The sequence below is a fragment of the Megalops cyprinoides genome, chromosome 10 (assembly GCF_013368585.1).
Source record: "Megalops cyprinoides isolate fMegCyp1 chromosome 10, fMegCyp1.pri, whole genome shotgun sequence".
In the NCBI taxonomy this organism is placed as follows: domain Eukaryota; kingdom Metazoa; phylum Chordata; class Actinopteri; order Elopiformes; family Megalopidae; genus Megalops; species Megalops cyprinoides.
Genome location: NC_050592.1, coordinates 9854092 through 9866363, shown reverse-complemented (window position 1 = coordinate 9866363; position 12272 = coordinate 9854092). Strand labels below are relative to the sequence as shown.

The 12272-nt window shown below is 41.0% G+C and overlaps 1 protein-coding gene across 1 annotated transcript; it reads right to left on the bottom strand.

The window, feature by feature from the left end:
• Positions 1-2070: 2070 nt before the first annotated feature.
• On the bottom strand, positions 2071-12205 carry tmc4 (transmembrane channel-like 4). Its single transcript, XM_036538661.1, has 16 exons — positions 12049-12205; positions 11465-11651; positions 10962-11110; positions 10504-10665; positions 9064-9149; positions 8724-8869; positions 7707-7854; positions 7064-7222; positions 6110-6264; positions 5183-5309; positions 4442-4539; positions 4084-4267; positions 3593-3723; positions 2823-2978; positions 2526-2604; positions 2071-2205 (listed from the first exon to the last, which is right to left on the bottom strand). The coding sequence occupies exons 1-16, from the start codon at positions 12089-12091 to the stop codon at positions 2071-2073; spliced, it is 2145 nt and encodes a 714-aa protein (XP_036394554.1). The 5' UTR covers positions 12092-12205.
• Positions 12206-12272: the final 67 nt, after the last annotated feature.

Here is a 12272-nt window from a genome sequence, read left to right as displayed (position 1 = left end):
TGTGACCTGTGTAAGTTGCTCTGGATAGGAGCATTTGTTTAATGGTATTGTGTAATGCAATATAATTAAATGTGGAACAAGTACAGGTATGGTGCTGTCTTTGTCCAGATCATCCTTATTGTTCTTCCACCGCTTACAATATCAATGTACAAGAAACATTAAAGATTGCACGGTAGATGGGACATTGTGGGGATATGCTGCCCTGGGACAAAAATAAATGCTTCTCAACTTATTGTTTCACTGTCTTCAGTCAAGCTTCATTAATTCTTTGCCTCCTGAAGTCTGTCTTTTTTGCCTCATAAAATCTGTAAAAAATTACAGATGACTAAAATGAAGTTTTCTGCAATCTCTCAGCAGGGCTGGTCAGTAGGGAAGGGGAGAAATAATGCATAAATTAGAAAGGGCTCTGCCAGTTTCCAGCATTTAACACTGGCCAAAAAAATAAAAATAATCATCAAATGTCTTTGAGAATAATTTCACAGAATGTATGTTCATATACCAAGTTGATTTAATCCTGCGATAATGTCTTAGTTGATGTTTGAAGATAATTTCACCAAAGCTGGTATGGGACATTCAATTTTTTAGCAATATTTATAGGATTTTGAATTGTTTGGCCTTATCTTCTAGAAAAAACTGCCAAAAACCGAAAACAAATTTTATCACAAATCCTTACAGAATGTCTGGAAGTACTGGCCCAAGAAGTAATCCTGAACAATGATTCAAATGATTACATGCAAGATGTGCGAGACTGAACTGCCAATGGTGGCACGAATGACAAAAGCTTTACAATGGGAATAGCCTGTTGGCCAGTACAACAGTGACCTCACTGTTACAGAGAACCCGATGAAAGCAACAAAGGAGCACACACACGTGGCAAAAACCATTCCCTGATCATCACCAGGTTCTGTCTGTGTGTTGATCATTTGCTGAGCTTGAACTGCAAGAAAACAATGGTTGGATGGTTGATGGAACAGGTTATCAGCCTGTTGGCCAGAAACATAAACATACTGGTGTGGGTGCACGGGGTTCATGGGATACACAAATCCATGGGTAATCCACCAGAATAAGTAAAAAATAAACCAGCTGAAGTAAACTTTAATGCTATCATCTAACAGAATAAAAAGATCCATTTGATCAATAAGAGGTCTGGATGCCTTGCAGGTTTCAGCTATGGGTGAATTACTTGTGCAAAGACAGGGATTGTGGAGACGTGTAAAACATTGATGCTCATTGAACTGTGATTCTCCTGTAATCTTAGAATTTCTGGTGCTGGTTAAAGCACTGGACTTTGGACCTGAACATCATGTGCTGCATGATTGAACAAAGTACATTATTTGTACTAGGTACAGTCTGAGGTATAAATACAATATAGCATTCTACACAAACCAGTACAATAAATATTGGTCAGGGTTTTCTCTGGCCTTGTGATCGTAAAAAAGGGAATTAACATACATTCCTGTCCAGCTCTGTGCAACGCACATACTGACCATGCTAATCCACTGAGAAGCAGACTGAGCAGACCTTTAGAAAATGTAGAATAGACTTACAGAAATTCATAGACGAGCTAAAACCGTTGTAGTATGCAGATCGTGGGTAAAACCTCAAAACAAGGAGAATGTAAGAAAAACTATTCTGCTTTCTCCATTTAATATTTAATGTACTATTTTCAACCTTTTAGTACCACCTCTTTATTAAATGGTGGCATTACAATCTGCATACAAGCAACCCAATGGGAAACTATGCTTTTGGAAAACAATAAACAATGTTCAGATTTTCATGGCCATATATTAAGTATGAGTGAGTGCGTTTTAGTACCATTTCTACAAAATGTCTTGTTAACCTTTAGCTAACATTTAGATAACTTATTATTGCCTCAGAACACATCATAAGGGCACAACACAGTTACATATGTACAATTTCTGATCATACAAACGGACAGTTTACAGGATGTCCATTTTGTGGTATTGTGGTGAAGTACACAAATATAGTTTAAAGAAAACATGAAATGGTAAAGTCAGTGTAGGTAAAGTCTACCCTGCTGTCTTTGTTAGTCTCTGAAATAAGATGTTGTTATTGCCATTCTGGACCAGCTCGATAGGTATCCATATCCATATAGGCAGAATGATCGTCCACCATTTCTCTCCTCCTGCTGGCTGAACTCAGTTCCTGTATTTGCTTTACCAAGAACTGCTTATCACGTCCCTCCTGTTTCCACAAGCAAGAAAAAAATGAGTATCAGCATCTATTTATATATATATATATATAAATTTTCATCCTTTTGATAACTGAAAAAAATCAAAGCATACAGTAAATGTAATAAAGTAACATAACAGGTAAATGTTTCTGTTTCTGTTCTAAGTCATGGTAATGAGAGGTACAATTACATGTCTGATCGGTCTATGTCAATTAAACAGTCAGAATTTTGCAAGGAAATTCCAGATAAATACATTGTTGGCACAATGATCTCTTGCAGGGTCATACTAAAACACCCATGCATCACGACTCTGCTACTGTTCAAGCCTTACCAATTTAAGCTGAGCTCTGAGAAGAGAGACAGTTTTTCCATAGACTGCAGCCAGAGCAGCAACGTAACACAGCACCACACTGTCAGGGAGAACCAGAGGGTACACAACACAGAAGCACATTCATATGTAATGACATTCCATGATTATAAACGGGGGCTGGGTTTTCATGTTCATCATAGGTATACAGTAGGTATAGTCTTTTTGAAAGGGTGTTGAAGTGAGAGCTCATTGGGTCACTTTAGTTTCCCTCCTAAGGCTATCAGTAAATACTTATCAGTGGACTTTGCTGTCACTTACCAGGTCAGAATGAAGAGTGGGATTGAGAAAGCCTGGGAACCTATGTAGCGCAGGAAGTCTTGGGTGGAGGCAGAGAGCGAGTTGAAGGAGTTGGGAATGACGCTCCACATCATTGTCAAAGTGCGGAAGGGGCCACAGCTCATTGATGGATGAATCCTGAGCATTACAACACTAGTGTCAATTTTTATATTGATATTTGTTTATAGGACAGATGCCCTCAATAACATAATTCACAACTGCAATGCATCTTAATAGCGTAAAGTACTCTAAATACAAAAAAATACCCTAAAAATCTAAAGATATAATAAGTGCTGCTGTGGTATTTGATGTTTGTGCAATGGCCCATGATTAATTCTTTCTCTCTAGACCAAAGAAACTAGACTATGGGCAGCAGTGTGGCATATAAGGAGCAGGGCTTGTAACTGAAAGGTTGCTGGTTCAAATCCCTTCTGAAGCACTGTTGTTGTACCATTGGGTAGGGTACTTATCCCACAATCGCCATAGTAAATATCCAGTTGTATAAATGGGAAAAAATCTATGTAAATTGCTCCGGATAAGAACGTCTGCTAAAATTACCTGAACGTAAAATAATGTAAAGCTCTATGGACAGCTGAATAAAAGAAATCACAAAATTGCATTTACTGGAGCTGCAGAATGATTCATCTGACTTACGCAAGGGGCTGATGGGAGATGCTGATTTAAAGGTACATCCCAATAGCAGCACCTTACAAGCAGGGCTAAAGCAATAGGATATAGGAGCAGTTACTCACTGAGCAACACTGTATATTAGAGTTGCAGAGGCCAGGATCCAGCCAAAGAGAAGCACCAGGAGGAAGAAGAAGTTGGAGCTGGTGGATCGAAAGGTCCGGTTCGCGGGACGGCAGTTGTAAAACAGTGTAAGCTGAAAGTCAAGAGGTAGAGAGGGAATGGAGGGGGGCCCATGGCACAGTGGCTTCCACAGGAAGTGAAAGTCTGCTGGTGTGTTCACAGTTACCGTCGTAAATTTAGTTCCCTACCGCGCTCAACAGGACGAATGTTCAATCAACCACAGATAACCCATCCTTGACACTCAAAATGAGGACAAGAAACTGAAGACTCTGAATAGCTTTCGTGAACACCACTCCAATGTATTTTAGGAATTTTGAACTTTTTGGTGGAGCATCACAAATGATAATCAGGACACCGTAGGGGAAGAACGGTGATGGACAGGACCTTGAACAGACAACAGCAGTGCACCAGAGTACGTCAGACCGAGCCTAACCTTTTTGCAGTAAAAGATGATGATAAACTTGATGGTGTTGATGAGAGGCAGTAGAGGACAGAACAGAGCTCCGGTCCACACCACTGTCTGTCCATAGACCAGACCCAGGACATTCTGAGGGACCACAAATTCCTGTCGACCCACAAACTTCGCCAGCCTGCAAGAGCAGTGATCTACCACCATTCTGTGGAGAAGTGCAGTAAAGAGATTATTACAAACCCTGGAATATGTAGGAGACTTCATGCCTACAGTAAAAAGCTTTCAATGATAGGTATAAATGTCACTTTACCAAATCAGTTACACTAAACTAAGAAAAACACACACACACACACACACTTAGCCATGAAAAGTAACCAACCTGCGGGGAAACTCCACCAGAATCATAACAGCGATGACAGTGATGAAGTCAAACATTGCCAGCTTGTACATCTCCTGTCCCACGCTGGTTTCCCAGCACTGTGTGAGAGACATTGAGAGACATGAGACTAGTGGGCCTCTGTAGAGGCCGTATTATGTTAGGTATGCAGCGATAGTACAAGGTGACTTTATTTGATATGATCTGGTGTGTCATTGTTTGACACAGGAAAATGTCGCCATCAGAAATCTGATGTTACAGAATTACAGAACCACCCTGTTTGCCATCTTAGGCATTCATTAGGAACATTGAGAAATGTAACACCAGGCTTCTAAATGATTCATTATGTACTTGATACACTGCATTGGAAATGATATCAGGAGTTGTGTCTACAACAAATTAAAAGCTTGTATTAATTGGAGACTATACAAAGGCAAAATGCAATTAATCAGAACATAATTAGAATCCATCAGGCAACATCAGAGGTCCGGGTGATCTTTGGTTGTACAGTTAATTCTGTCAGAACCATGTAAGTAACTCATTAAAAAAATAACACACATCAAATAATAGATTTTGACAAGAGTTCTCCTCCACTTGTGTATGTACGTTTGCAATGGAAAAATACCTTCTTTTGCAGTGCAACTCTCTATATCTCTGATTGAAAGCCTGATATGCATAGAGAGAGCATGAGGCAGGCAGAGAGATTGACCACAATCACACGAGATTCTGGTTGAGATTCAGTACCTGATACTGCTCGTAGTTGTAGCTGCAAAGCTTGCAATCTGGGCTGTCAGTCACTCCTTTGCAAGTGATCTGGCTCCACAGTGTGAAAATGAGCACACCCAGACTGACCATACGCAGAAACACCGCCCTGAGAAACACCAGTGTTTGTGAAGCACATCGCATGCAAAGGGTGATTTATCTGATATGTTAAACACCAAAAAGATTTTACGGCTGCACCCCTCACCCGCTCTGAATCTACATAGTTTCATAATCACAGTGTACAAGTTTGCACAGTGTCCCTCATGCTGTAACTTCAACAAAAGTTCCAAAAACCCTTCCGTTTTCCAACCCCATGTATAACTTCATCCTTCATATCTCAACATAAAATCTTACAAGCTCACACCTTCAGATAAATAATTATCAAATGATGAGTTACAAGCTAAGGGCATCAAATTTTATTATGTGTCCTCAAGAAAATCACCTCCTTCTACATTTCAGCTGCTCCCACCTTCTGCAATCATGTTCTTCCATCCCATTCCTCTTTCACATCCCTCTCTCCTTTCTCATTCCTCTCCTTATACTTCCTCTTCATTCTGTTTATGTCCTCTCCCATCCCTCCCAATACCGTCTACCCTTCCTAGCTTCCCTAGGTCCTTTTCTTTACATTTCTCAATTAGCATTTAGCAGACACTCTTATTTTTTATGTTACCCATTTATGCAGCTGGATATTTACTGAGGCAATTCTGGGTGAAATACCTTGCCCAAGGGTACAACAGCAGTGACCCAGCAGGGAATCAAACCAGCAACCTTTTGGTTACAAGTCCTCCTCCCTACCACTATGCTACACTGCCACCCTCTCGCCTATACTTCTTTTGTCTCCCTCTCATCACTTTCTCGTCTCCTCTCACACATCCCTCTCTCCTCTCTTTCAGATCTTTTCCCTCTCACCGGAGCAGTGCCAGGATGACGGTGGTGCTTGGGGAGTGTCTCTCCAGCAGGGCTATCTGATCACACAGGAAAGGCACCAGGAAGTTGGACACTGTGATGACGATGGAAGGCAGGTATTGCACCGCCAGACTCAGGAAGTCCGTCTCTGACTGGCTCTGCATGAGTTTGGTCTAAGTGGAATTAAATTACAGCACACTGAAAACACGGATTATAACTGTCTGATCCTCTCTTAGAGGGCAACCAAACCTACAGCCATGGGTTTATATTTTTAATCTGATATAAATGTTTTCAACTGGCAGAAACACTCACATCACCTGTTTGTTGCCTGGAGTGTTTCTTGTGAACTTGGCCCTGACTTTGTTTGTTCATCCTAATATCTGATAAGAATGCTTTCAAACTGTGCCACTTTGAGGTGGTAAATGCAGTATCAGTGGAAAGCAACTGTAGCTTAACGGTCCTACACACCTGTGAGAGCCCTGAACTTTAGTGTGTCAGCTACTGATAGCAGTATTTCTCATACTGAATAAATGAAAATTAAAATAAAACATACATATATATGTAATGTCAAGTTTCAAAACATACAACAAAGCTGTATCCTAGTTCAGCAAAGTCTCAAAGAGCTTTTGTTGAAACAGTGCAAAATTGTGTGTTTCACAAGATTTTGATCTTGGGATCATTTTGATCAGTAAACTAAGTCTCCTCTGGAAAAAGAAAGGACTGCTCTCCTTTTCTCACTTTTATCACAAGTTTACATCTAACCTCTGTTCAGTAGTCTATTCTTTCTACTCCACTTATATTAGAAATGCCTGTTGTAAGCCCTGAAATCAGTTCAACCCTGTGCAGCACACTGCAGGTACAGAGCAGGAGCCTGCTAAGATAGATATAACTTTCTGGACTAGCCATCCAAAAATGAATTCATATTTTTTTATTTCACAGGATATAGTTCCAACTAACCTGGCTAAACTCAGTGGCCAGGAAGATGCAGTAGAAAGCCCCTCCGATGAGTCCAAGGACAATGACGTTGAGAAGAACTCGGAGAGAGTACAGGCCTATGGTCTGAGCCAGGGTCAGAGACGCAGCCTGCAGTTTGAGACACTCCTCCTCCAGATCCACCTGTGGCAGAGGCCCAGAGCATCAGTGCAGTAGAGTAATGCGCCCCAGACAAGAAACAGATATACACACAGCATATTCCGGGGGCATGAAGTTATAAAGAGCCCCTGCCCCCTAATACCTGCTACTTGTAGTACTTTCTGTTTATTTTGCGTGTAGTATTGTGTTGTGTTTTGGGTTCTGTGATCTAGCAACTGATGTATTGTAGTATACTTGGCTTCCATTGTCTAGTCAGGTTGCACAAGTTAGGGCTTGAATAGTGTTATGCTCACACTCACTGGTCTGGGAGTCCTGTTGCTCATTCAACTTGAATAGATACACTTATGTTCTATTGTGCAGGAAGTCACTCTGGTTAAGAGCGTCTGCTAAATGAATGCAATGTAATGTAATGTAAATATGAAAAGGGACACGGTGGAAAAAGACGACATCACAGATTAAATACAGAGCACTGATGTGTGCAGACACAAGCATGAGTAACTGCACAGACCTGCAGCTGATAGCGAATGTTGTTCTGCTTCAGTCTGGTCCCTCGCTCGCCTTGGAGACCGTAATCCCAGCTCGTGAAAACCAGCATGCTGTACCCGCCCACTGCCCTTCCTCCCGTTTTCACAGTGACGCGAATCACACCGCCCATCCTGTAGCAAATGACAAGATTGCAGACAAGTGACTGCTTAGATGGAGCAATATGGCAATGTGGAAGTCTTTGGCAGAATGTGAAAAAAAGGTTTATGGGCAAAAGACAAGATTTTCATACAAGTGCATTGTGACATATATACAGTACGTTCTATCTCAACACTGTTCAATTCCCAATTCTGTCACCTGAATGAGCAAAGCATTTCTGTTGTGTGATCTTACACAAAAATGTCCAGATTGAAAAATATTCATTATAGCTTGCTGAAAACAACATTGCAATGATACCTCATTCTAACTTGGGTTAAGCCCTTTGAATTTTATCTTTGAAACCAAAAAGTGTGCTATCCAGTACGGCTTAAAGACATACTAATGGATTTTAATCTCTAAATTTTAGAGTTTAATAATGAAAATCTCTGGATAAAAATAGAGTTATAATTCTGAATGAAATCATTTTCAATGAACAGTGTCCACAGCGAACACAGATGTGATTTACAGGGTAAATCAACCACTTAAAGATTGAACAAGATTAAATATGCACATTTTGACAAGTATATTCTACGTCTAATATTTTATATGTTTCCCTTAAACAGCACAGTTTTTGGTGTCTTAGCAAAGCAAAGCAATATTAACAAAAATACAGCACTCAAGTATGGGAGCAGTAAAAAAAATGATGTGATGATGTGCGTGTGGTCACTGCGGAACAATCAGTAAACAAACAGCTTGAAACAGAACTCTGTATCAGAGATGGACAGCTCCAAAGACTAGGGGAAAAAGACCTCGCTGACTGCAGTCAAGGTGATGGCCTGAAGGGGCCATCCAGAGTTCATGGATGGATGGAAGTCTGATGGAATGACTTTGTGCTAAGACTCACCGAATGATAATGCAGATCAGGCAGAAGATGAAGTAGAAGGCCGCTGTAAGAATATATGCAATGGGAATGTTGTAGGAGAAGTCATCTCTCACCTCCACTGTATTGTTATAATAACCATAGAAGAGGTACGAGTACTCCATAAACCCCTGAAAAAGCACAAAAATGAGAGGATTTAATTCTGTTTCCATGACTGATCTAACATGAGAGCATATGAATACTGTACAACTATATTTAAGGGTACAGCAGGAACAATAGAAGAGACTAATACTGATAAGAGAAATGGTTTTAATGCAGCAAGGAATTACGGATGTCACACTAGACGTTGAATTAAGCTTCTCACCGTTCCAGTAAGTAAATCAATGAAATAGCTGTAGAAGTTAACCAAGCCTTGAGGGTTTGGGGCATAGACTGTACATTCAGATGGAACTAAGAGAGAACAAAATAGAAGAAAGCAACAAGAATAAAGATCATAAAGTCTATAGCCATATCAACATACATCTAAATCCATCTCTACAAGCTACTGTATATAGTATAAATGTATATATAAATAGTTAAACGTAATAATACTGCACTTGACTCACACGCTACATGTAACACTGTATATACACTATATGTGTATTTTTTCTCTGCTGGCCTTTGATTGAAAACAACAACACACCAGCTCTAAAGTACTGTACATCTGACATCATTCAAAGAACAAAATCATGTTTTATGCCCTTGTTCAAATCAATCACTTTTTATCTCCTGAACTCAACATGTGAAATGTTACTCCCTGTGGTACGAGTGTCACTAGGATACAGTTGCTTGAGGTCTGTAAAGTTTACCCTAACGAAGACCAAATCTGGCCAACAGGTTGTGTATGGGGTCAGCCCCCTTCTGAAGAATATCACGATGAGTCTGAGACCTCGCGTGATTGCCGAAATACATGTAATAAGATTTTCCTCGTCACCAGTGCCTACTTCTGTGACTACTGTAAGGGTGCTGGAGCTGTGAAAATTTCAGTAGTCAGCAATTATGTATTGAATATTAGTTTCTGTGCATTTTTATAAAACTGTTCACTTGTAGATTGATCTTCTAGTATGACCTGTAGGTCACAAATGCAGAGGATAATGTCTTAAGTATAACACAGTGTTTACACTCATTGTCCTTATCACCTGTTTGCTTTGACTTTGCACCTTGGTTGGTGTAGCGAAAGGTAAGAGCCATCACCCCACCCAGCCTCAAACCCGGGTCTACAGGGTACCAAACATGCAACTTTGACCACAATGCCAAAGAGCTAGGCTTGTTGGTATGGCACTCAGAGCGCATACTCAACCGTAGTGATGGCACTCCGTCACACTTGAGTGGGGCACCCTGGGATGGGAGAAGTATGGCAGAGGAATACGTGAGGGACGCCATGGTGCGTGAAGCGCATGGGCGTGCTTCCCGAAGGGGAGGGCAGTGTGACGGAGTGCCATCACTACGGTTGAGTATGCGCTCTGAGTGCCATACCAACGAGCCTGGCTCTGTGGTGTCGAGGACAAAGTCACACGGTTGGTACCCTGTAGACCCAGGTTCGAGGCCGGGTGGGGTGACTGCTCTCATCCTACGCTACAGGCCTTGCAGATTGCTCTGAGCTGCTCTGGCTGAGGAATCTTCAAAGCAATCTTCTCACCTTGGATATATTAAAGCTTTCAATTTTACCTTTGACGACTCTTCTTGATTTGCCTGCAAAAGACTTGCCGTCAAACAATCCGACTGACAAATTAAATTACATACATTACCTACAACTGATTCTTACCATCACTGTTGTTGACTGCAATATTGCCATTAGAACCACGGGACTGAAATACAATGTTGGGGATAAGGACAAAACCTGCAATCAACAGGAACGACAGGAAGTTGAGCACGACCAGGAAACGTAGAAACAGGAAGTAGGATTGGACACCGCCACCAAAGTGTCCTGTGCAGAGAGAAGAACACAGAACTGTCTTACAACCCAGATAAACAACCAATCCTTGACAGCATGCAAAATATGCATGAGCACCACTTTCTCACAGGAAGGTTAGTGAGAAACAACATTAATTACATTTCTGGAAAACCTTATTTTCAACCTCTATAATGTTGCCAGTTCTATTGATTGTAATAATTGCAAAACCACATGAGTTTTTATACTCAAGAGTAAGAGCTTGCTGACAACATAACTCAGAACACAGAAGAGATGTTCAGGGCTAACTCACAGACAGGCAGCTTTCTTACCCCCTATCTTGTGCAGAGCTCGCCGCCACAGTGCAATGTAGGCCAGGGCACCTCCTGCTTCTTCCCCAAACCTCTTCAGAGTTTTGGCCTTGTTCATCTTCCAGGACTGCCAGCCAGACACCACTGGTACCTTCATCTGCTGGACTTGTCTGTCTCCACGGAGGAATTAGGGAACATGGTACATAGACAAACGGGAGCAGACAATGTAGATACAACCGGTGGCAGACATACACAGCTATAAATACAGGTGTAAGCTCAAAACAAGGGAATTAGGGAGAAATAATTAATATTAATTGGAAAACATCAGATTTTTGCTTTTAAATACTCAGAGCGCATCAATTTTGACTTTGCTTTTGGTACGTTACTGCAGCCTGCTTACAGAGTAGATTGAAATGATGACAACCACTCTGAGGATTGCGTTGTTGCCATTCTAGAACCTCTAACTGAATAAGTTCCCTTAGGCATTGAGAATAACATGCCCTTCTTTGAGAATAATGTATTACCTTATGGCTTTTTTGAGTCCCATGGGCATAGGCAGCTCTCTAAGGTTTCGGGGTGTGTCTGAAGACCCTTCATCACTTTCTTCCGTGGGACTGGGGTTCCAGTTAAACTGAGGTGAGCTCTGGTCAGCAACAGTGGATTGCCTATTCCTCAGCCTCAGTGATTGCTGTGAGCTATGGTAACTGTGGCCTTATGACAGGCAGAGACAACAAAGGAGTGGGAGAGATATATGTCACTGGCTGAGTAATAAAGAAAATAAAATTTTCACAAAGGTAACTCAGATGTGTGTGTATGCACTCCATTATCTCAATGTATCAATATTTCGATGCACATAACTGGACCAATCAAGTTGTTTAATCATTCATTCTCAATTCCAGCAGATGATTTAGTAAAAGCAATGGTCTTTTCTTAGTTATACCATGTACCTTCACATATAACATAATACTAACCATTTCCATGAAACCATTACACTTGAACAAATACAGAGAAAGGAGTATGTGAGGATATAATTACTGGGTGCAATTGTACACCTGTTTGGTTGCACAGAAAAAACAGTCCACACCTAGTGCTGTGCTGTTGGCATTACCTCCCATAGTTGAGCTTTGCCTCTGTGATCCACTCCAGTCCATGATGAGAATTAAAATGAGAAGTGTCAAAAAATAGCTTCACAAGGAGATCGATAAGCCTTCTGTCAACGTTGTTTCCAGAGAGTTCAATGTTAAAACAAGGCTCAGTCTGGTGAAGCTGGTCATTCAACAGAAAACACTCTCTGTCAAGGAAGCATTCATCTGAACTTTGTTTCCAATGCAA